The sequence below is a fragment of the Apis laboriosa genome, unplaced genomic scaffold (assembly GCF_014066325.1).
Source record: "Apis laboriosa isolate Shangri-la unplaced genomic scaffold, ASM1406632v1 scaffold23_cov150, whole genome shotgun sequence".
Classification (NCBI taxonomy): Eukaryota; Metazoa; Arthropoda; class Insecta; order Hymenoptera; family Apidae; genus Apis; species Apis laboriosa.
Window position 1 is genome coordinate 1,945,613 of NW_025222452.1, and position 26,378 is coordinate 1,971,990.

At 36.5% G+C, this 26,378-nt stretch overlaps 1 protein-coding gene across 4 annotated transcripts in view; it reads left to right on the top strand.

The window, feature by feature from the left end:
* LOC122713183 (zwei Ig domain protein zig-8-like) overlaps positions 1 to 26,378 on the top strand; it is a 281,302-nt gene that overhangs the window by 243,682 nt on the left and 11,242 nt on the right. For all 4 annotated transcript variants that reach the window (XM_043933394.1, XM_043933393.1, XM_043933395.1 and 1 more), the window contains 2 exons: positions 16,467 to 16,576; positions 22,157 to 22,329. In XM_043933394.1, the coding sequence (XP_043789329.1) occupies positions 16,519 to 16,576; positions 22,157 to 22,329 (231 nt within the window). In that variant the 5' untranslated portion in view covers positions 16,467 to 16,518. The remainder of the gene's footprint in view (positions 1 to 16,466; positions 16,577 to 22,156; positions 22,330 to 26,378) is intronic.

The window sequence follows — 26,378 nt, forward strand, 5'->3', positions numbered from 1 at the left end:
AAAAAAAAAAAAGAAAAAAGAAAAACAAAGACCGAGGAACACTGTTCCAAAAAAAAAATCTTGTAAAGATGCATATCCGGTACACAGATTCGTGGTGCGAGTTGGCCGCACGTCTGCGCACCGTTTCGACCCCATTGGGAGGGAGAGTAGAGCATTGACGAGGGAAACGGTGATTAATAACCGTATAGGAGTGGCCTATTGTGCACGTTTGCCGATAGCTCGCCCCCTCCTCCCTCCTCCCCCTTCATATTCGCGTATCAGCCGAGCAATAAAACACGTTAGGCCTTTCATCGGTCCTTGTACATTCACGGGGTATGTATGTGTGTGTGTGTGTACACCTCCTATCCAGACGTCGCGTCGCGCAGCGTCGGTACGTGTTCCGTCGCGAGGATCTCCATTCTGGTTCCGGTGGCGATCGGTCGATTAACTACCTGGCCGGCCTTCGCCAAGGCGATAAAGTCGGCAGGTGGACATGATTTATTCCTCCTATCCAGAGAACAGAACCACCGTAATAGCGCGAGCTATTGAACCCCGTATGTTCATTGAATTATCGATATATATATATATACATATATATACATATATATGCTCATAGGATGGATCTCATTCATCAAAGTTGATCCAACTTACTTTTGATCCGACGACTACTTAGTATTTACGAGACGAGATAAAAGATGAAAGATGGACGCGGAAGGGAAAGTTCTAAGTAGGAATAGGCGAAATTCGATGTTTCGATGTTCTCGATGATATACGAATATAAAAACGCTTCAATGCTATTATTATTATTGGAAATCTTGTTGCGAAACTTTGTTCAGAAGTCTGGTCGTGTTTTATAGCTCCGATATCGCCCGATTTCATCCGTTTGTAAATGGTTGCCGAGTTCGTAACACTCTCCCCGTGACACGGATCTTTCAACGGATTAACCGCTTCCATTCTTTTCTTTTCTTTTGCTGTTCTTTTTTTTTTTAAAAAAAGATACCACAAAAGATATCAAACGTGTATACCATTGTTACGAGTTCATTATCTTCGTTTGAACCATAGATTTACGATTCAACGATACTACACACTTTTTATACATCTTTCAAATATATCCTCGAATTACTCGAATTATATATATATATATATATATATATATATATATATATATATATAGCGAAAAGTATGAGCGAATATTGGAATGAAATGGGGGAAGGAGGAAAGATGCAATAAATTGCAGGTTCTCTATCCACGAGTTGGTGGATAAAAGAAAAAAAAAAAAAAAAGAAAAAATAAGTGGGCGATGGTGGGCCGGCAATAATTTCCGTTTTTCACGCGGGGAGAAGAGAGGAGAGATGGAGGAGGAGAGGAGGGGGAGGGTTCGATCGAGGGCCGGTGCAACGTCAATTTCGACGTGCATTTACTCGGCTCTCGAGCCCCCCGGTTTTGAAATGTAAATTTGCCGTGGGTAACAAGTGCGCGCGCGGTTCTGCGGCTCATAACGAGCCGGCGAGGAATTAGGCCGGCCCAATGGAGCCGCGTAACACGGAAAAACGGCCACGGTTCGTTACGTTTTTTCTTTCTCCTCCACTTGGCTCACGCTTGCCCGCCGAAGAAATTAGCCTGGGGTTTCGCCGCCAATTTTTTACGAGACGCTTGCTTCGTCAAGCTTTCGTGAGCGATTCCATCCCCATGTCGCGAATCTGATCGATCTCGAAGCCTCTCGTATCACGATGATCCCGATCACGCATTGTGTGTGTGCACAGTGACGATGGAGGTAGAGAAGTGATTATTCCAGAGAGAGAGAGAGAGAGAGTGAAAGATCGGAGGAAGTCGATCCTGGAGAAGGCAAATAAATTTTCTTGCGGATAGAAAGTTGCAAAAATGTACGAGTTGGAGATTAATTTTCGCGAGAAATCACGTAAATCTTCGGTAGGATATTAATTTTATGATTGATGAATGTTTTTTTTTTTTTTTTTCACAATTTTTTGGTAAGGATATATTGAAAAATATATTCCACGTGAACGGGAGTATACAAATTTTGATTGAGATCGTGAGTGTATGTTGCCAAATACTCGAACGGACACGAATCGAATTTGGTTTATGATCTGGTTTTCCAACATTTGAAGAATTTAAATCGTTAATCTTAATATTCGGGATAAGATTGGCAGCGTTGGTATATTTCGATTGAATTTTATCAACGAGAGGTTTATTGTTTATTTGGGTAATATATTATTCGTATCTTAAGTATCTTTTCGCTCATAAATAGACAAATATCGCGGTATCGTAATCAGAAAGTTCATTTCAATATTTCTCATTGGATCGAAATGAATGCGTCAATATTATATTATTAATGTTATTAATCATATCCAGAATCCCCGATTCAAAATTTACACAATTCTGTATTTATCTCTAATTATTTATCTTTGTCACGTATCTAAATTACAAATATTTAACCCGTTGAATAAACCAAATACCAAATTACTCGAATATTTATCAACGATTAATACCATATCACAAATCGTTTTCGATCTCTCGGTTATTATTTTTAATCCCCGAGGATTAGGTTATCGATCAACGAACGAATATTCTCGATTAAATCCCCCTCCTCCATCGAATCTTTCAATCCTTCATATTAGAAATCGAATCGAATTAAAATCGATCTTTCCATTAAAACTCTCGTACCGTTCGTTTACAAGATAACCACTCTACAACAAGATAAGGGGAAGCTCTTTAAATCTTTAATGGCATGCAAATGTAAAAGTCTCAATGGAGGAGGGAGTTCTTCAGGTGTCGTTCGACTTTACGCGCAAAGTCGTATCTGATGGCAACAATTTTACGAGGTCATCCACGAGCGGAATTTGCTCCAGGATGAATTTCATTAGGTCGCCGCGTACATCGGTGCCCTCGTGTAAACTCATCGGGGGTAAAATTTAATCCGCGTTCACCTTATTAAAACGCAACCCCCTCCTCCCCCCCCCCAACCTTGGGGTAATACTAAGCGTGACTACGGTTAATTTGCCCCTTGGAGACGGAGAGCCAACGTAGATAACGGTTAAACGTTATTCGAGAAATTTACTTATTTTCAACGGTTGAACGTCGTTCTCAAAGCGAATCCGTCGGTGGATTTAACTCGACTGGTGGTGGGCAACTGTTTGGGACGCAACAGTTCCTCTCCCAACCTTTGGATTTCGGCCTTTATACGGAAGGGAGGGTGGAGAGGGAGAGGGATACGTTTTGGACGCGATGAAAATTAAATTACCTTCTTTGAGATTCCATCATCCATTATGGAGTGTTTTCTCTACGATTTATGCACGTGTGTAATCGAGTTCGTTAGCTATCGACCCAGAAAAAAAAAATCTAATCGTGTTTCGTGTTCAAAATATTTCTCTCGAATCGAATCGTTTTTGAATAATTTGCTCGTCCAAATAAATGCACGAAGAGTATTTTTCTTAGTGTCGAACGAAATATGTGCGAACATTTTAAATGTTACGAATTAATAAATATATTTTCTCATAATCGAGTGTAATAGAGCTCGTTAGCTATTGACTAAAACTTTGTAAAAAAAATTCGGATAAATGTAATCGTGTTTAAAATATTTTTGACTCGAATAGAATCGTGTTTGAGTAATTTGCTCGTCCAAATAAATGTACGAAGAGTATTTTAACATCAACGAATAAAATGTCTGTAAACATTTTAAATATTACGAATTGATAAAGATCATTTTGATAAATAACATGGTAGAAACATTTTTGTGAAAAATTCGGATAAAGCAATTCGTAACTTGTAAATTGAATCGTTTTGCGAATAATTTCCAACTGGGCGCGGATATAGAGAACATAGAGAAGATTGGGGCTCGTTTAAAGCAAAGTTTATCCCGTCATATGTGTATTAAATAAAACGACATTACCAGTTGGTAAAAGAATCGTTTTAAATATGGAGATTTTTTCGTAATTGGTTGTCCTAGCATTCTTTTAGGTATTAGGTAGAGTAAATACGAGTACGATAATCCCAAAATAACTACAAGAGTTGTTGCAGACGTAATACTGCTAATGATCGTCCCTTGCTTCGATAAATTAATAGGATCGTGATGGAAGAAGGGTAAAACGTGCTCGATGAGAAAAAAAAAAAAAAAAAAAAAAGATAAACGTGATATCCGTTTCGCAAACATCGTTTGGCGGAATAATCTTGACTCATTAATCGCGTCCCGTGTATCGGTCTCAATTTATTTGTCAGTCTTGCACGATTTTAGCGGTGTTAGTTTTTCCGTTTTATACGTGAACGAGCGCGCCCAGTCTCCTGGATTATTCCCATTAACGATTCGCGAGAGAAACGTGTCCCGATTCAAATCGAATAAAGTGATTGGGTATTTGATTTGCTGGTCGTTCCTAAAAATTGTTTCTTGTCCGGGAAAATTCGTTGCTCCGCCTGGTGCAAAACAATTTCTTCGCTCATTTTTTTTTTTTTAAAGTTGTAAAATTTTTTTAAGATATAATTTTTTTAAGATGTAAAATTTTTCTTAATCGCGATGTAAAATTTTTTCTTTTTCTTAAATACGATGTTGTATTATGAAAACGTTATCGGTTGTTGTTGTCGAAAAACGACGAGAGAATCGCAGCTTTTTAATTCTCAATTTTCAATAATATTTCTTCAAGAAAATTTTTCCTAATTGGAATGTAAACATTTTTTCTCAAATGCGATGTTATATTATGAAAAAGTTATTGTTGTCGAAAAACTCAATTTTCAATAATAATATTTTTTGTAACTCGAATAAAAACATTTGAAACGTTTTGCTTCATAATTCATTCGTACGAATCTTTTCTTTACTTCGATTCAACGATTGGAAGTTTGAACGAAAAGTGAAACATCGAGGAATATGAAGGTAACGAAAGTTTCTTGGAGTAATTTGATTTTGTGTTTGTGTGTTGTTTTATGGGTTGCATTAATAAGTTGTTTTCGAAATCTTTTGAATCTCTATCCGGTAAATTGTCTCTCTCACGCGAAATTATATCTCGTCAAATTAATTTTAACTCGCGATACTTCAAGCAGATTCTTTAATCATTTGTATTAGTTTATATCTCTGGCTTTAAGATCGAGAGATCACAAAATCTTTGTTCCCGATCCTTAAGCGATCCTTCAAGATGATTAACGAGTTTCTTTTTTGGGTGTTTATTTAAATAAAGTAAATATGTCTGTGGTTATTCTGAACGCAGTCTAATTCCAACTGGAAACATTTGCATGCGAAACAATTTCTGTTCTCGACTCGATCTCGAGTTCTGACATTAAATTTTACTTAAACTTCGAAAGTAGGGTAATGCGTTTGTAGAGTAGAATATCTCAATAAAGAAAATAAAAATAGAAAAAAAAGTAATTTCTAACAAATTTCTCGAAGAATCTTGCGAAATCCGTGCACGAAATTTTCTTTGAAAATTTATCTAATCTATATAAGCGGAGATTTAAGGAAACTCCGGTTGGTGTCGATGGAGCTATTTCTCGATGTTTATATATTTTCTTCTAAATCTATGGGGAATATTTACTCGTTTACTTTGCACGCTAAAGTTTTCACTACCTTTATCTCTTCCTTCCTTTTTCTCGCTTTTCTTTCGGGTTATTAATTTCGGTACAAGATGTTCGAGAAAGATATTAACGGAAACAAATTTGTCTCCCTTTATCTCTCCACTTCTCTTTTTTCTCTCCTCTGGATTATTAATTTTTTTTTTTTTTTTTTTGCGAGATATTCGAAAAAGATTAACGAGAGACAAATTACTTTATTCTTTTCGCGAAAAAAGTAAGTCAAAGAAAGATTATAAATGTTAAAGATAAGCATTCCGTATATCCAGAAACCTAACCTATATAACCTATATTCTTTCATTCTAACCTATTATATTCTTAAGAGCTCAAGTTTAATCGACTTCTGATCTGAACAAATACGAACGAATCAACGATATTTTGAAAAAGCTTCTTCTCTTCATAATTTATCCTTTGACTTAATTTTCTTTATCTTTCTTGTAACGATTGTTCAGAGTTCGTACGTTTTTAGTTCGAATATCATATTTCCGTTGCGAAAACAAATTTCTCGATAATCTTGTATATTCGTAACGATGACTTTTATATAATCTTTTATACATAGCAGAGGAGAGAATTGGGGGGAAAAAAGGAAACGATTGATCGTTTATGGTATAGGTTGGAGGATGAAGGAGAAATTCTTTCGGTAGTTTGTCGAGATGTAGAGGGAGGCAATGTAGCGTGGCGCTCGTGGCCACAACAGCACGGCTGGTGTCTAGAGTGAAATGGACGATTGTGGAGAAATTGCTTCCCTTGTGGAGTTACGATCGTTTCAATTTCGCCGTTGTGACCCGTTGACTGACTTTCTGGGTTAATACGCGGATTCCCTTCGTCGTAATAATATCCGTTATTATTTATCTTCTAATCGCATTTTCTGATTCGCACGCGAAATGAAATAGATTTTAAATAATTGTCATCATAGCGGGTGACTTAACGACAGAGGAGGATGGGAAACACGAGACTCTTATTTATATTTTATTAATAATTACGTTATTTGACGAAAACGATTAACCCATTTACTTATCGAAGATATTTTATTTTTATTTTTTGCCCGATATCCTTCCCGTTATTATTCATATTTTCCACTTTTGTCGACTCATCGATTATCGAAAGATAATCGTTTCTATTTTAAATTTTCGAAATTCGACTTGCAACTTTTTTGCGCTCGAATCGATCGCCAATCTAATTTTGGCGAAGAGAAATTATTTCTCGTGAGATATAATAAATTAAATAAGAAAGGAGATCGAGAGGAGGAACAAATACGGGAAAGAAAGGAAGGCGATAGTTGTTGGGAAAGTTTTTGCCTTCGATTCGGCGCGTTTTGTTTTCAACGGAGGACCCTTCCTCTTAATTACGTGGAGGGGGACGAATCGAGGGAAGACGAATCGGACGAGAAGTTGTCCAATTCTAAAGTCGCGGAAAATCAACCGTGAGTTCATCAACTGGAGATTAATAGCCTCCCCCTCCCCCCCCCCTCCCCCACCGCTTGTTTCACTTCTTCCTTCCCTTACAATCGATAAACTTTTCCCGTGATTAATCATGGCGGCCACGTACCTTAGAGCTAGGGTTAATCGCTCGATCCACACTCCTCCGCGTTCTATTTCGATTAAGAGAGATAGACGGTGCGATTGCCGTTTCCAGAAAATTTTCCACGGAGATAACGCACTCTTTTACTTTATTGCGACTGACTAATCGTTTAATCGTCCGGCTTAAAACGAACAAGACAATTTTCGAATTTAATTTTTTCCATTGCGGGGATCGTTTCGTTGCGTTGCGTTTTAGAAATAAATAAATTTAATGATTGTCGACGAAGCAATGATATTTCCAAATATAATATATTTAAGAAATAACAATAAAGATATAATATATCTTATTTTGAAATAATATTTAAATAATATATCTTATTTAAAACGCAACATTGATGATTTATTTTATGATTTATTTATAGAGGATGACTCGGACAAAAGAGGTGGTGCTTCCACCTTCCTTAAATATGGAAAATATTCCTTTATAATCATTTTTCACGCGCCCTTTTTCAAACGTTTAAATGTTTAGTCCACTATTTATTTTTTAATATTTTTATCGATTGCACGCATGTTTTTTGTGAATTTATTATTTCTCGATGAGCATGATGAAGCTTCTTCCGGAATATTCATCGCAACTTATGCAGTGCATCGAACAAACGATATTAATTTTTTTTTTTTCAGGGAGGGAAATAGATTAAAATTATGCACAGACGATACGTTTCCTTTTTTCCTTTCTTTTTTTTTTTAACCTTTACATTCATTTATATTCATTTAACCGTTTCACGATACCTTTAAACAATCTTGTTTTCCGAGAAAAATTTTCCAGAAGAAAATAAGGGTATGGAAACGAAAGGACGGGAAACTGGTTGCATTGCAGCTTCCAAGTAAGAATGGCAATTTTCTCTGAAAATTAGCATTTTGCGTTGTTCGTGTTTGCACGGTTACGTAAAGGAAACGTGATACGTAATGCCAAATTCAACGAAAAAAAACGTTGAATTTGAGTGCAGGGACGCGTGCAAAGTCAAAAGTAACATGGTTTAATGGAAATTTCGGGTCCGGGGGGAGGTTTTATTAAAAATTTGTTACCTTCTCCCGAGTTGTAAATACACCCGGTATGAGTGTTCCTAACGAGAATTTAACGCGTGCATTTCCACCACTTGCAACAGCGGAGCCAAGCCAACGTTTTTCAACGAATACAGGAAACTCTTACAAAATTTAATTAGTTCGCGAGACACGGGTGAAACGTTTTGTAAAACGCGTTTACGTTTCAATCCTAATCCTTGTTCATCGTTCATTTATTTTTTTTATCGTGAAATGAAAATGAAGAGAAAAGAAATAGGAGATAGGTGTTACGGATAGAAAGGTTGAAAAGCTTCAAGCGCTTTTTCTAGAATCTCTAGAAATTCATTTAAAGATTCGCAGGGGATCATCTTCCGTGAATCCTTCGAAAATAATTTACGAATTCGCCCTTTAAAATTATTTAAAACTTACTCCCGTTCGATTCGCGGATATATTTAAAATTATTGCAAAACGTTCAACAAATATTTCGAAATATTTCGATCGTCTTGCACTTCGTACGGATTAATTTTTGAATTTATAACACTTGGATATAACATCCAATATAACTTAGAGATAGCCAAAGAAATCGAAAATCGTTCGATATTCTTCCTGTCCAAATCCAGAAAGGATCGAGAAATGCTTGAAATTCTCAAGTTTTCGTAGGAAACTAGGGTTACGGATGCGGGAGGGAAAATTAACTATGGCTAACTATGGCGCGTTGTCAATGCGTGGAAACCGCACAAAAACTGTACCGATCTCTGCCCACAACGGGGTGGACAAGAGATTAAGGTAATCCCGCCTAACCGATGACGTTCGTTCCAAAGGTTTCAACAGATTAATCGGTAGATCGGTCGATCGATGCCAACGATAACGAAGAAAGATATGATTTTCCCCGATGCGGAATGGAGGAATTAGCGATTCGTGAACCTGATACGGGAATTGGCGGGAAGTTTTATTCATGATTACGTTTTGATCCTCTGTCAAACATGAATCACATGCATAAGCAATAAGTTTTCAAACGGAAACACGATGTAAAATATTGTGTGGTTGTAGCTTTGCATTTACGATGCGAGATACGATGAAACGTATAAAATACTTACTTTTATTTTTTTTTACTCAAATATCGCTACTTGCGTCGATCCCGCAAACAGAAGAAACTGGTTTATAATTCAAATCGTAGAGGTAGTAGAATTTTAATCGTCTTTAAAAAGCGTCGCTTTTGTAAAAGGAATATAAGATTGAAAATATAGATGTAACGTGAAAGTAAGTGTTTTGCTACGAAACTCTTTTCTACGAATACAACAATCCTTGAATTAAAATTTGTACAACTTTATATTACTTGTATTATTGAGTTTTATATATATATATATATTTTTTTTTTATATATTTTCTCCCATAAAATATATATTTGTTCGAAAGATGAAATTTTCCATTTTAACTTTTTAACTCCTCTCTTTATTTATTTATTTCGACGAATAGTAGAAATATTCGCTTTACAAAGAAAAATTTATTATTGCGATTGTTCCCCGACTTTTAAGAAAAATAACGCTTTACACAGCGTTAAAAATACGCGAGTTAAAAATAATCTAGAGAACGATCATGGAAAAGTTTAGTTTCATTTATCTTCGGAAAACCGGCATTCGAGATATATCCTCGTCTCAAATACTCCTCGCTTAATTTTTGGTTAATTTATTCGCCGCTTATGCCTCGCTTGCACATTTGCAAATCTCTCGCTCGTTCTCAACCACTTTCAAGGGGTTTTAAACGCGCGAGCTGGTCAATGACGGACGTTGAGTCAGCAACGTTCTATTACTATGTATTAGGTACTTTGGCGTTTACGCGTTTACAACGCAAATACATGCAAGAAAGAAAGAAAGAGAGGAAGGAAAAAGTAGATCGGAGCTTTACCAAGGATTCCAGCTCTCTCTAGCATTTATTTTCCTCACACCTTCTTCTTTTAAACAAACGCGATACAAGCTGAATCATTCTTCTCTCCTCTATTTTAAAATATTAAAATACGTCACGTTACACGAGTTTATCGATATTCAATTTTTGATAAAGAAAGATTCGATTCTATCTTCAAATATTTAACAAATATTGCAATTTTAAATATCGGTGTATCATTCGTTAATCTGCTTACATTCATCGTTCATCGCTCGAAAAGCAAAGATCAAAATAAATCTGTAGAGGATTTGGATTTGATCAAACCACCGTGGATATAAATTTCGGTTAAAACACTTTACACTTTTAATCACTTTTTTCTTTTTTTTTTTTTTTTAATAAATAAAACGCGTTCACGATATCTCTTGTAAATTATTAAATTTTTCAAGCGGATGAATTGTAAGCTTATTGCATTCGTTAATTTGAATGATATTCCGATTCAATTTTTTGAAAGAGCTTGTAGTGATCTATACGGGATGTAATAACTTACGAGAAATCGATTTTTAAATCAATTTAATTAATCTATCACATAATTTATCTCAAAACGTTAAATTCTATGAAATTTAAGAAAACTTTAAACCTAATTTCGAAAAAATGATTTCCCTTCAACGAACAAATGATCATTGGAAGCACAGAATTTTATTTATCTTGATAGGACTTCCGGTTCTTGAGATATCACTTTTGTGTAAAGAAAAGGATAATTTTTGATCGTTTATTATCTTCCCTCTTGTTCGTCTCACTGATTTATCCCTCCAATCATCCCACAACGCAATTGACCTAACCTAACTTATCCCAACTTCACGTAAATATCAAATGCGGTTTCTAAAAGAATGTAGCACGCATTTCGAGGGAGAGGAGAGAAAAATGCATCGTCTTAAGCACTGTGCAAACTTTGAACCCTCATATTTTTCCAACCCAGAACGAGATGAACGAAGAGGGAAAAGAAGCATTTTCAACGGTCTCCTCCGAGCGAATTTTCAAAGTGTTTAATCTCTTCTTCCCCACGAATGTTTTTCCAAATGTTTCGAAAAATTTTTCATTCGTGTCTCCCCTGCTAACTGTTGCGGCGTATAAAAGCACATACACCCTATTTTTCTCTTCACCGCGTGATCATGACAAAGATGAAAAGAATTTCGCAATCGTAGTCGAGCGACCATTAACATACAAGTTTTCATATTTCTCCTCTCACGAGCTCTCTCACGAGCGCAGCCGTTGAAACGAGAATTCTCTCCCCCCCCGCTCTCAGCTGGAAAGTTCGTAATGCCCGAGGTTAGGCTCTGCTCGTCTCCCCGAACGAGAACTTGTTTCATTTGCAGGCGATAAGTGGCGGGGAGGGGGGGGTGAGATTCGAGGTACGCTCGAGCAATTACGAACGAGCAGTTTTCAAATTTGATACGAGACATTCCAAAAAAAAAAAAACAAAAATTCCTTTCAATTATTACGCTCTCGAATAATATAATACGCGTTGCATTCGCGCGGCAAAAGAAAGAAAGCAAAAAAAAAGAAGCTTAAAAACTCGTCCCTCGTCAACTTAAAGAAAAAAAGAAGAGAAAATCCCTTTCCCGCATTCTCACAATATCTTTAACCTTATTTTCGCGTTTCCCAAGTTTCTCCGTTTCAACACGGTTTCATGCATAAACGCACGGTCCATTTAAATTATTCAGGGAAATGAAAGGCAGCATTAATCCGCGGCTGGAGAACCGCGAAAGATGCGCGCATTTAAGGCGGGCGGGGTAGGGGGAGGAGCCGGTTGTACTCGTGTTTAACCTGGAAATCGGCTTAATGTCTTTACACCGCATCCCCCTTACGCGCCACACCCATTCGTTATCGTTTTCAACTTCCTTCCTTCCTACTCCCTCCTTTTCGCATACTTTGCGTCTACCCTGCGTATAATTTAAACTCTCGACGACGACGATGACGATCCCTCCCTGCCTCCGGGGTATATACACCATCCTGCGTGTATCTCTTCAACGACGAGCTGATTACACAAACTTTTGCCGCGATGTTCATATCAGTATGTAAATACGCGCGGAGAGAGAGAGGGAGAGAGGGAGAGGGAGGGAGGGAAGAGAAGCGTTCCAGTTATCAGCACGAAACCGTACAACTGAGATCGTTACCACGGGCCCTTCGGTCCTTTCAGTCCCATCCTCTACACACCTCGCAATCTACACACATACGGCCGTTCAGTTTGCCAATTGCATGCATACATTACGCCACGTATACACCGTCTCTCTCTCTCTCTCTCTCTCGCTCTTTCTCTCTCTCTGTCTGTCTCTGTCTCTGTGCAGAGTGAATTTTACACGAGAGCTAAATTACAGTCCGCGGTTGCGCACCCGCTCGATCATGCTATCCCAGGATACGCTCTTTGTTTCCTGGGGAGGGGGTATGATGCGTTATACCGGCGCGAATATCTATCATTTAAATCAGTTGAGGGGTAATGAATGATGGTACGTGCGCACGTTGCTTACTACGTACGTGGAACGAAGGGAGAAAGAGATAGTTTCCGGATCGGAAGATGCGCGTATTTTAGGCGAGACCTTTATCGAGGAAGGTTTAACTACCCGCTTTCTAAGGATCGAGGAGCGAGATATGAGGGTGATACTATTTTTCCTCTGCTTTCTTTTTCTTTTTTCTTTTTCTTTTTTCTTTTTTCTTTTTTAGAGAGATCTGGTAGGCGTAAAGGAAGGCGATTTTATTTTATTGAGCGTTTTAGAATTTAGACAGATTTGAATGTATATTTAATGATGATGATTGCTTTGATCACGGGTAAATTCGACAGGCGCTTTTATTGAGCGTTTTAGAATTTAAAAAGTGTCGACAGATTTGAATGTGTATTTAATGATGATGATTGCTTTGATCACGGGTAAATTCGACGAAAGGGATTAAATTTTGAAGGGATTAAATGATTCGTGTAACGTATATACGAAGTGTTTCGCGAAAGGGATTAATAAACGCGTCGACGAGCGCGTATATCCCTATGGAAATTATTGTTACAAATGGAAAGACGAAGAAGACAGAGAATGGTCTGGTGAAAATTCATTCGAAAACAAATATCGTCTTTTATCGTCTTCAAACGCGAAAATACTCGAAACAAATTATGCCTTCTTTTATCCCTTTCGAATAAAAAAAATTCTCTCGTGGGAACAAATAGACATTTCGACGTTCTGATTCGCGGAACGAAGGGCACGAAATTAAACGCGGGAAAGAAAAATCTTTTATCTTTTAATTTTCAGTAGACGAAATCTCTCTCTTTCGAGAGAGAGAGAGAGAAAGGGAGAGGACAGGGAATCGCGACCTGGTTGAAAAAGCAGGGGAGGGGGGAAGGGAACGAGAACGAAAATGTTTCGAGAATCGTCACGTCGAGGAGGCGTCTAGACCCGCATTGTTGAAGTTTATTACGCGATAGCGGGCGATAATAATCGGGGATGGGGAGGCGCAGGAAAGGCGGCGCGGAGGCGAGAAATAATGACGCGGCGTGTTCAAAAGTTGGGCAGAGTTGGCCGAATGGACAGGTTGTTTGAATTGTTAAGTGTGGGGTAAACACGGGAATGAATTGAAACGCGGAATGTTTCGGGGGTGGAAGGGAGGATTGCAACGATGATGCAAAATGCTGATAAACAAGCGATATTTCGGATATATCCCCTTCCATCCTATTTCCTCCTCCCTCGCCTCGTTTGAGTTATCGAATATTGTCCTACGATTGCTACGTGTACGCGGAAAAACTCGGGCACCAATTCGACAGATCTGCTCGTTTGTTAGAAATTCAGGGCGTAAAAATGGTGATTGGATGTTATTGAAAATGGGATAATTGATATTGGTGTTTCGTCCTTTAATTTTTGATTCGCCATTCGTAATGTTTTTATTCGATTGCTAATGAAATTTAAAAAAAAAAAAAAAAAAAAGAAAGAAAAATCGAATGCGAGAAATAAAATGTTAATAGAGTTTCTATTACAATAATTTCGACGGAAAATAATCGCAGCGATTAGTTTAAAAATATTTAAAAGTTTATAATCTCGATTAAATCAACAAAATTTAAATTTGCTTGCTTGTAATAAAATTTAAAAAAAAAAGAAAAAAGAAGAAGAAATGGAAATCGAATGCGAAATGTTAAAAGAATTTAAAATAATAATTTTGATGGAAAATAATCAAAATTTGCTTGCTTGTAATAAAATTTAAAAAAAAAAAGAAAAAAGAAGAAGAAATGGAAATCGAATGCGAAATGTTAAAAAAATTTAAAATAATAATTTTGATGGAAAATAATCAAAATTTGCTTGCTTGTGATAAAATTTTAAAAAAAAAAAAAAAGAAGAAGAAAAAATAGAAATCGAATGAAATGTTAAAAAAGTTTCTATTATAATAATTTCTATTATAATAAGTTTCTATTGTAATAATTTATTTAATGAAAAACAATTGCAGCGATTAGTTAGAAATGTACATAATTATTTAAAAGTTTATAATCTCGATTAAATAAACGAAATTCAAATTTGTTTGCTTGTAATAAAATTTTAAAAAAGAAGAAAAAGAAGAAGAAAAAATGGAAATCAAATGAAATGTTAAAAAAGTTTCTATTATAATAATTTCGATGGAAAATAATTGCAGCGATTAGTTTAAAAATGTACATAATTATTTAAAAGTTTATAATCTCGATTAAATCAACGAAATTTAAATTTGCTTGCTTGTAATAAAATTTAAAAAAAAAAAAGGAAAAAGAAGAAGAAATGGAAATCGAATGCGAAATGTTAAAAGAGTTTAAAATAATAATTTTAATAGAAAATAATCGCAGCAATTAGTTTAAAAATGTACATAATTATTTAGTAATTTATTATCTCGATTAAATCAACGAAATTTAAATTTGCTTTCTTGTAGTAAAATTTATAAAAAAAAAAAAAGAAAAAAAAAGAAATAAAAATCGAGTGCGAAATGTTAAAAGAGTTTAAAATAATAATTTCGATAAAAAATAATCGCAGCGATTTATAATCTCGATTAAGTCAACGAAATTCAAATTTGTATTCTTAGTATTAAAGTTATAAGAGGTGGGGGGTCACATATCCCCACCCAAAATAGAAAGTTATATACGTATATACGTTCGTGCAAAATATTTCAACCTTCAGTATAACAGTAAACTTTCGACATTTCGGTTCGGTTACGATTCGCTTTCTAAAACTGAATTTTCTATTTTTATTTTCCGTGTCCCATTGAGATAAATTCGCGAAATAAATACATTTATTTTTACGTACAATCGTATTCGCCCAACAAAAAATGAAAACGACGATCAAACGTGCTTGAATTTCTGTAAGAGACAGTGATAAATCGATGTTGAATTTCGGTAGACATTTCTATCCGTGGACACGATGCACCACGAGTTTTCCTCAAATGGAAACTTATGAAATCTTTACAGATTTCTTCTTTGTAGGAACAGTAATTTATCGTCGATGTAACTAAACAGATGTCAAAGCAAAATTGACCCTATTCAGAAATATTTTTACAAATTACATTCGATAAACGTTGAATCTTCGAATCTCCCCAAAAATAATATTTCCCGTAAACATAATTTTTTAAAAATAATCACAGATTACTTCTTTCGTACTATAAATCAAAAAATTCTAAATATAATACATTTACACGACGGTAAATAATTTCAAGAAGTCGATCCATTTCCAAAATTTATTTTACGGATTATATTCTCGCGCGTTTTCCAAATTATTAATCCTCGTTGTCTTCATTTATTATTACAATAAATCTATATATTTATATATATATTTATATTTTATTTTATTTTATACGAATTTACTTATCGATTCGAGAAATTTGAATTGCAGAATCGCGTTATTAAAAGGGTTAATCCATGCTTAAGTATTAATCCAAAAACGATCGATTTAAATTGTTAATTCCTTTTCCCATCATTTCGAAACTCATGAATAATAAAAATGTTTCGCTATATCCGCTACATAATCCATATTTGAGAATCTTTTGTCGACGAGTTCTCGTCGTATATTTCCCCGTTTTTTCTTCCCCGTGTCGAAGATGCTTGACAAAGGTGGGCCACTTAGAGCGAAAGGTTGAAGCCTTGAATGAGGGGGAAGGGAGAGAGACTAAGGGTCGCAACCCCACCACTTGAATCCATATCGATTATACGAGGATATGAGCATTGCCCTCCTTGCGTATAACAAAGATGAAATCACGGACGAAGACCGTGCTGTATCACGGAACGCCAATTCTCTTCTATATTTTTACGATACACCGTTCTATTTTTATCGTTCCTTTCCGCGATCTCTTATTAATTAATTCGTCCTGTGAAAACGAAAAAGGTCGAGTGTTATCGACATCTTAATCCGACAAGAGAGAAAGAAACAGAGATAAGAAGGAGAGATTATTTTTTTTTTTTTATTTTTGTTACAGTACAAACACGATGAACGTCTGAAGTAACGATGTTGCAAGATTAATTGTCATCATGCGAGCGCTTCTGATCCTGCTGAGCATTCTTTTGGAAATACAATTCTACGTCACTGGTAAGTAACAATCGTAAAATTCATTGAATTAAGTATTTTTATAAAAATTAATATTATATATAATGTAATAATTAATATTACATATATATATATATATAATATTACATATATATATATTCGTAATAAAACTTGAAAAGAATTGGCTATTACTTTCGTGAAAACGCGTGCTATATCTCTCGCTATATCAATTGGACATTTATATAGCTTTGAAAGGATGGTTTCAAAGGGGGAATCCTTTCCGTATAATTTTTCTTCTATTTGGGTAATAAATCCCTTCGAATAGCTCTTACAGAGCCCCTCGCTATCGAGCATAGATTTCGTGAAAATTCTATAGTAATACGAACAGTAATAACATTATCCTGTGTCCTCACAGTGAATACCGTAGTGCATTTCCAACCAAAGTACAAAATTTGTTCCAAAATCTTTTGTCGATGCTCTTTTCTATCTAAAAAAAAACCAACTTTACATTTTTGAAAGAAAAAAAAAAAAATAACGAGTCGAATCAGAACTGTTACGTAAACTCTTCGTATACGACGATTGGTAATTCAAGTAATTTCTACGACCGAGTTAAATGCATCGGTTATAATCGGTTGTCGAAAATCGGAACGCGCGCAGAAATTTCTCTTTCGCGTTTCATTCACTCGTTTTGACGCGGAAACCATTTAATTCGTTACGATTCGATCGATAGCTGACAAGTGATATCCGATCATCGTGCGTCTCGATCAAAGTTTCACCTCGTTGGTTCGACCGTTGGCAAACTTTTCCACGTTCCCTCGATCGAGAAGAAATCTCTTCCCCCATGTGTTTCTGTGTTCTTCCCCCATCTTGAGATCATCCTTTCCCGCGATTCGTCCCCTCGCCAAGTTCCTTTCGATTAAATTTTGAGAACAATTGTTTTGGGCTCGTAATTATCGTCGAGCGGGAGGCATATTCGAGGGGGGGGGGAGGAAGACATTTAATTGGAGATTTAATTAAAGAGGCAGAGGCGAGTATTTTACGATTTCTAATTTGCCGATCTTTCGAGACTCGAAATTGAAATTAATTGAGGCACTTTGTTGGAAGGCAGGGCCTACGAAAATTTCGAATCGAAATATATCGTCTTGTAAGTTTTTTCTGTTGTATTTTGAAGGAACACGATATAACGAAAGAAGGGAATAATGAATTAATTGATCGATATATCGGGTATATATATTTTTAATTGGAGATATTTTATAATGTTTCGAGAAACGTAATCGAATATTGGACGAAATGATGGCGATGTACAAAGTTTTAAAATTGTGCGTTATTATTCTTAACATTTTATTATCGTGAATGAATCTCGGGGAACGCAATTTTTACCGCAGTACATAAATTACATTCATTTGTTGATATATTTCTATTTCTCTCCCCTTTGGAAAAGCTTTTTATAATTACACTCTTTGTTTAATAAGGTTGAAACAGATTTAAATCTGTTTTTGCACAAACTTTATCGTATTCTTTCTCCGTCAATTTTAATTTCTGCAAAAATATTTCCCGAGGCACAATTACGCCGTGGCCAACATCAGATTACGGTCGAAAGTAACCGCTTATCTTTTCCAATTAATCCAAATAGGAAAAAGCGATTGTTTTCATTTTTCTCGATCAAAAAAATTAAAATTACCGTTTAATTATCATTTCCTTCGCTCGATGCATTCGGCAACCATCGGAATGAAGGAGGTAAAAACTTGCGGAAACTTTTATATAAGACTTTGAGAAAGTCGAAGGGAAAAAAAGGAAAAAGAAAAAAAAAAAAAAGAAGGGAAAGAGGCAAATAATTTTTCACCTTACCGTAAAAAATCAATATGGACCGTATCTTCCGGGTTGGTAGATCGTTTCCTTACTGGCGAAAGGAATTTACGTAGCCGGGACGTCTATCGAACGTCATGCATTGTCCGTTCACACGTGCGGCTACGAAATAGGTTGCGCCACCCACGCGGTAATACTTTCCCGTTATCGCAACGTGGCTCATAAAAGACCGGTAAAGCCAAACGAGTGTGCGGCGCTCCTAGCCAGGGAGAGGGAGCTCGTAGATAGGGGACGAGTCGATAACAAACATTCTTCTGGAAAATATTTTACCCGCGAAAAACATTATGGCTTACGATACGAAGCGTCGATTATTCTATCGTTCTAAAACCGTAAGTAAGTGGGGCTGCTTTGTCACGGTCGTGGTGGTAAATTAAGGAAAATATCTAAGCGGATACCTCTTCCGATAGCAAGAGTAAAAGGTGGAGCAAACCCATATAAAGATAGAAAACAAGTGCAAGAGAATTTATGTTAGATTAACTTTTGAAAAAAAATAACTAAAATTGTTCACAATTTCGACCGATAAAATAGTCAAAGTTGAAAATCGATACTCGAGCAAAAATTAAATTTTCAAGTAATTTTTTCGCGCACGCAAATTTGCCCCCTTCCTTCGAAAAGATCAATTCGTAACACGATCACTTCCTTGGCCCGATAATCTCTAACAATTTTTCTAACAATTATCGACGAGAATAAGTGAAATTTCCATATGACGTTCGTGCACACGGGAAATTCACTCGTAGTTCGAGTGATAAGATTTGAATTCGGCATACGCGATCGCTTATCCTTATAATATAACGAGCATCTATTTAGCCCGAGTGCTCGAGCATCGTGTACACGATGAAAACGTCGGCAATTAGCTCTCGTTACCTTGCTCGGGGCTCGTTCGACGGTTCGTTAAACCTGACCTGTTTCCCCCCCCCCCGAGTCCACGAATCGTCCTGCACGAGTCCCCCAAAGAGATCCCTCGAGATCTCGTCATAGTGGCAGCCATGAAATCGCATGCGAGGCGAGGAAATGGCGCGCGTCCACGCGATCCTAGATCGGCACGCCGATTTTCTTACGGGGGCTTCGTTACGGAGTGGCCTCTCTCTCCCTCCCCCTCTCTTTCTCTACTCCTTTCTTCCGACGATTCGCCCTAGATTTGAACGGAGCGTGCACGAGCGGTAAGTCCACGCGATTTACCGCGTTTTTATTATCGCCGTCACTCGCGTCGCGTCGTGCAATTTTGTTTAATTTCGTTGAAGCGCCGTGGGTAGTTAAAAGGTTACAACGCGTTAACGTCGTTTCATTAAGTTGATGTGTCGCTTTCACGAGTGAAACATTTATCATGCTCGCGGTGGTTGTTTCTTCGAGACGTGATGATTATATTAAATTAATCTTTTCAGAGGCGTAAATAGTTTTGTTTTTGTTTTTTTTTTTTTTAATATTAAGATTATTTTTAAGGAAAATTATGGAATAAATATAAGAAAAATCAAAGCGTGGATAGTGTTTTATTTTAGTTGGCAATCATTTTTTTGAAAGTATTGTAACTTTGATGTGTTATAACGTTTTTTTAATTAAGATTCATTATTACAAATTTATTTCTTTATAGAAATATACGAATCTTCAAGAATTCCTTAATCATTGATTAAAAATTGTCCAACGAGAAGAAGAATTTAATAGAATAGAATTTTAATCTTTTTGGAAGCTTTAAGTTTTGTTTTTCTTTATATTAAAATTATTTTAAACAAAACTATGGAATCTCGTAAGAATAAATACAAAGGAATCGAAGCGTAGATAGTATTTTATTTTGTAACATTGATGTCTTATAGTATCTTTTAATTAAGATCGATTATTACAAATTTATTTCTTTATACAAATATACGAAGAAACTTATGAAAACAACAATTTGGAAACGAAACGAATCTTCGAGAATCCCTTAATCAATGGTTAAAAATTGTCCAACGAGAAGAAGAATCTAATAGAATAGAATTTTTATCTTTTTGGAAGCTTTAAGTTTTGTTTTTCTTTATATTAAAATTATTTTAAACTATGGAATCTCGTAAGAATAAATATAAAGGAATCGAAGCGTAGATAGTATTTTATTTTGTAACATTGATGTCTTATAGTATCTTTTAATTAAGATCGATTATTACAAATTTATTTCTTTATACAAATATACGAAGAAACTTATGAAAACAACAATTTGGAAACGAAACGAATCTTCAAGAATTTAATCATTGATTAAAAATTGTCCAACGAGAGGAAGGATCTAATAGAATAGAATTTTTTAAGAAATCACTTGCCATTGCAGGAACGAAAGAAGAATTGATCATCCCAGTTATGCCAAATGAACAAGAATTCAAACGTCTGGAATATTTATGAAAATTGTAGCGAAGAATACGTGACTCTCGAGTTTCTCGTGAGAATAGCAAAAAGATAGATAGATAGAGAGAGAGAGAGAAAGAGAGTGGAGCGTGCCAGTTATGTAAATGTAAACGCAATTAAAGAGTAGGAAGAAGCCGCGTAGGACAATTAAGTGTTTTCGAAGTGAATTCCAACGAAAACCGTAGGCAGATTTGTAATAGCTTTCCTGCTGCGAAGCAATGCTTCGTAATTGTCGTGACTAAGTTATTCAGTTAAGCCACTTACGCTGCACCGGGGTTATGCGTTATCGTAGCAACGGCGGCTGCATTAATCTCGAAGCGAGAGAGAGAGAGAGAGAGAGAGAGAGAGAGATAAACAGAGAATTCCTCTCGTCCCTAGCACGCCATTGTGCCCCTTCTCGCGAACGAAGAAGCGCGAAAACCGTCCCTAATCTCCGATGCTATCTCTCCTTAGGCCTTTGAGCTTTTAAGCTCTCGCAACTTCGATGTTACGATTTTACACCGTTCGGCTTTTCCGCGAAAATTAATCTGGGTTAATAGAAATTCTCCCTCCCTCCCTCCCTTTTTATTTACCTTGGCCGAATTGCGAATCCTCTTCAGAGGATTGGATTGGAATAAATATGGATTTTAAAATTATATTCGAGATTATTCGTATTTATTTTATATCCGTCTAAATATCCCATATGATTGTGATTGTAGTAATAGAAAAGAAAGATAATCATATGTTTTCGTTAGAAGAAATACTTACGATATTTGTGTCTTCTGATAGAAGACCAATTGTAAGTTTCTATATCGTTAAAAGGATTTCTTATCTGAATAGCTTATGATACGAAAAGGGAAGGAAAATTACGCTTTTCTCTGTTCGTCTGTTTCGCGCAACAATGGGGAAAATTTAATGGTTGAAGTTACTTCGAATAAAGTTACTTCGATAATTTATTATTACGTTCAAAACGTAATAATAATCGGAAATAATTGTAACGTCAAATGATGGAGATTATAAGCGGATCAACTATAATAGTTACGAATAAATGTTATATTTCGAGCATTTCGATAAGTGATTACTTAAAGTGACCCTACTCGAAAATTACATTACTTTTTCAACAGGGTTTAATACCCAATCTCTATTTGGCATTGGATAACATTAACGCAGATAAGATCTCTTCTCTTCGAAACGTAAGATATTTGTAGAAAATTAGGATGTTATAATAAAATACACTTTCGAGAAAGTGTAGAAGAAGACGAGACATCTCTTCTGTTGGCAATCTGGTTTGAACCGTTCGGATGTGTGTATATTAAGAATTAGGTTAAGTTTTTTCCCCCCTCCAGCTTCTTCTCGTTCCAAAGAAGCTGGTCAATAATATTTTAACCGACACAATTCCAATTCTTTTTCCAGGGAGCCAGGCGGAGCGTCAACAATCGTCGAGCGCCAACAACGAGGTGACGGAGAGCTCCGCCGGAGAGGATAAGGGCGAAGATGTCATCGAAGGCCCCATCAGGGAAGTTCTTGCACAAAGCGGAAGCACCGCGAATTTGCCGTGCAAAATTACCGAACCAGGCGCTGGAACCGTAAATGTCGTTACGTAATACAAGTTAGCTCGAAGGCGATTGACCCAGAAAAGTATTTCCAAGATACGCCCCTCGCCCTGCCGTCATGTAGATTCATGCAGAGTCGAAATTAGTTTCATACCGATACACGACACACCGCCACGGGGCGGAGGACTGCTTAACATCCGCCAGATACTTACCTTTACCTTCAACAACGCGCTCCTCAACCGATTCATTGCTTTTCGCTCTCGTCTCCTCAATTTCGCCTAAAATATTTTCTTTCCACGTTGTTGTTGTTGTTGTTGTTGTTGTTGTTGTTGTTGTTGTGCAAGCATATAATAATCTTGCTCTCGTAATGGAATACGTAATGAAATCTTCGTTGGTAATATTTATAATAAACGCGAGGAACTGGTTAGTTTTCAACAGAATTTCTCGATCTTTTTAAACTTGTTACTTTCGAATCAGTGGAAAAAATTATTCGACAGTGGACAAATTTCGAGGTTGGAGGAAATACCTTTCGAAAAATTTCGAAGATCAGGAGTGAGCCCTCTGGTATCGTTCTCGAGGGGAGAGCACGTCCAGGAAGTGGACACTGGTCCCGACATTTTCCAAAGCGATTGATTGATAAGCTGTTTTCTTCGGCAATGGTCAATCAACGAGCTTTTGGAAAAACACGAGGAAAGCTTTTCATCCTCGAGAAGAGATCAGACATGGTTCATCAAAAGCGATTCACCAAAAATCAACCAACGGGATTACTCGCGGACAAGTGTCTACCTTTCGATCATTGCCTTCAATTTACCACCACGACTTCCACGATCCACGCTGGACAGAAGGAAAGAAAGAGAGAGAAAGAGAGAGGAAAGGAATACATCGAGGAGAATAGCATTCTTCCGTATATTATATTTTTTAATTCGAACAAACTCCGATCTCGAGACTTTTAATCGAATACATTTTACGTCTCGCTGCTTTCCCCTCCAGCCATCTTCCTCCACCACTTTCTTTCACTTTATATTGGCGTTCCATTAAATATCTTCTTTTCCATCGTATTCACGGCCGTTCAATTTTCATTTCCCGAGCACCCGAGTTGAGTGATATTCATTTAATTTCCGTTCGCCAGACGGCATACACAAAGTAAATCGAGGGAAAAAGAGGGATTCATGACTGAATAATACCACGAACCACTGAGTTTTAAAAGCCCAAGATATCGTTTTTCTTATACGCATACACGTCCCTCTCTGTCTTTCGAAGAATCGTCAAGAATCGAACGTGATTCTTTTATAATCCGATTCTTTTATAATCTCGAAAGCGTTTAATTGGGGAGTTTTTTTTTTAGAGAGGATAGAACGGGTGTTTTTTTTTTTTTCTATTTCCAAAGTAAACCGTTAAGTTGATAAGACGAGGAAGGAATGGAATAAATATCAAATATTAAAAAAGAGGGGGGGGGGGAGAGGAAAAGAAGAAAGATAAACTTTTCGTCTAATGTTGTCCAATGGATTACAGGGAATGGAACAGGGCCGGCCGGAATCGTCCCTAAGCTGATTTTGCGCCAAGTTTCCAATCTATTTTCAAACTTGCTTCTTTTGTGCCGTGAATTTAATTTCTTTGCAAGCTTTGCGCTGTAATCGAATCACGGTTAAACAGGCGAAGAATCCTCGGTTGTATTTCTAATTGATTCGAAGAAAAGTCCGTGACTTGTTTAATCGATTTCTGTTCGATTATACTATATATATATATATATTTCATTAGTAACGGAATTTAGACGCAATTCAGAGAATGGGAGAGACATTCCACGTAAAAGAAATTTTTAAGAGAGGTTATTGGCCATAAAAGAAAGCTAAAAGCTCCAACTTTTTTTTTTGAATAAAATAAAATCCTCGGGTATAATAAAATTCCACGCGCTTATGCAAAAAGTACTTTTATCAACTGACTCTCGGGAGAAGAAGATTAATAAGTATAGTTGGAACAGAAATTTATCCATTTATATTACTTTATATAAAAGCAAAAGATTTTTCGACCATTTTCCAATCATTTATTCCCGCAAAATGATTTCCACGGATCGGCAGATTTTTCAACGCCAATAATTCAACTAGTTAATACCGTTAAATTTAATTATTTCGGCACGACTGAAATTCGCAGAAACGTCGCGGCAATTCGTGCTGGAAAACATTATTGCCACCTCGATAACAAATAGCTCGGCCACAGCTCCCGCTAATTTTCTTTCCACCTCCCTGAACTTTTAGACAAATTGCTCGTCCTTCCCTTTCTGCCCACCGCGATTCATTCTCTCCCCCTTATATTTCTCCTCCCCCTTCCTTCGTTGCACGTGAAATTCTTTAAATCGATACGAAACACGTCAAGTATGAGGAAATTCTGATCATATATTCTATATTCTATATTCCCAACTCTACACTCCTCTCTTCCTTTCCAATTATATCCCGTTGCTTTCAACTCCAATCTCAGTAATCTGCATTTTACACAAAGTATTCATATGTATATTCATATGCGTGCCTTTGAAGATATTCCAGATCGATTCTGAAAGGAAAAAGCAAGAAAAAATTGGTTAATAATAGAATTATCATAATCAAAATAAATTTCAATTGCTTGTAACATAATGGTCAAGTAATCAACCCTTACGTTCGATAAATTTTTTAGAATCGATTGGACAAGGATTTTTTTTTAAAAATTTCTATCGATCACCGTCCTTTCACATTTCGATTCTCGGCGAAGGTGCGCGTGGAATCTCGTACGTCAGCCAAGATTAGGCGACCCCCTCGATTGATTCACATATTTTGAATCTCATATTTTCCCCTGCCAGCCACGTTCCTCTCCTTCTTCTTATTTCCTCGCGTTTCTTTTCTTCCCCTTCTTCTTTTTTTTCCCCCTTCGATCGCGTTTCCCTCGCCTTCCTTCGAACTCCTGGAGCAGGGAATATTTCAGAATATTTTACGAGGCTCCGCCGTTAAACCGATACCGTAGCAGGTGCTCCGTTCAAGTTTTCCAGAGGAAGAGGAGAGAGAGAGAGAGAAAGAGAGAGAAAAGAGGAAAAGGAAAAAAGAGAGGGGAAGAAGGAAGGAGAGGAAAAAAGAAAAGGGGCGACAGGAAAAGGGGAATGACAGAAAATCTAGGTTGTGTACACGAAGTCTCGTGTGGAGAAGTCCCCCTCGATACTTTCGCGGCGACGAAAGCCAGATGTCGAAATCGAATTCCACTCGACATCGTGGAAACGAACGATTTTCTTATAGGACAGATCAGATCGAACGGATTTTCGGCCGAGTTTTTTTCCACCAGAGTACGAATATGTCCATGCAAGGGAAGATGTGGTCCAAGGTTTTCTCTAAAAACGACGTGGAACCATTTTATGAATAGCGAGAGAGGGAATGAAGAAAGAATATCGATGCGTGGTTGGCGATTCTTTTATTGAAAAGTTATATAGGGAAAACAAATAGCGAAGAAGAAGAAGAAATTTTGATTTTGTCCAGAACAATCTTTCTCTTTAATTCGCGAAGAATTAGATTTATTCGATTAATTTATAATATAAAGATCGTTATTATTATTATTATTATACAACTTTTAGAATTAAATTTTCAACACGTAATTCTCCCTTATTCGATATTAATTCTTTGTAGAAATATTTTCAATACGATCGAATAACGATCGAAAAAATGTTAGGATCTGATAGAAACTTTTTAAACTGCATCAGGTGTCCAAATGCTTGTAGCATATCTGGGAGGAAACGCTTGATAAGATTTTATAGAGAGAAAGAAATATAGGAGGAGAAATCTTTTTACCAGAGAAAAGGACCGATTCCTTGATCATATATATATATATATTTCTATTTCGGTCAATTATATTTTCTTCCCTAGCTTTCAGTATTGAGCAAAAAATACCTCTCTTCCGTTTCCGCAAATAAGATTCGTTTTGTTTAAATTCAAACTCGCGACAATTATGCAATTAAAATAAAATGGGATAAAAGTTGTTCGATACACGGTTTCCAATTCACTCGTCTGACCATATACTGGCTTGTTCCACTGCGTGACTTCTATTTACGCTCTATATATGTTTACTTTGCT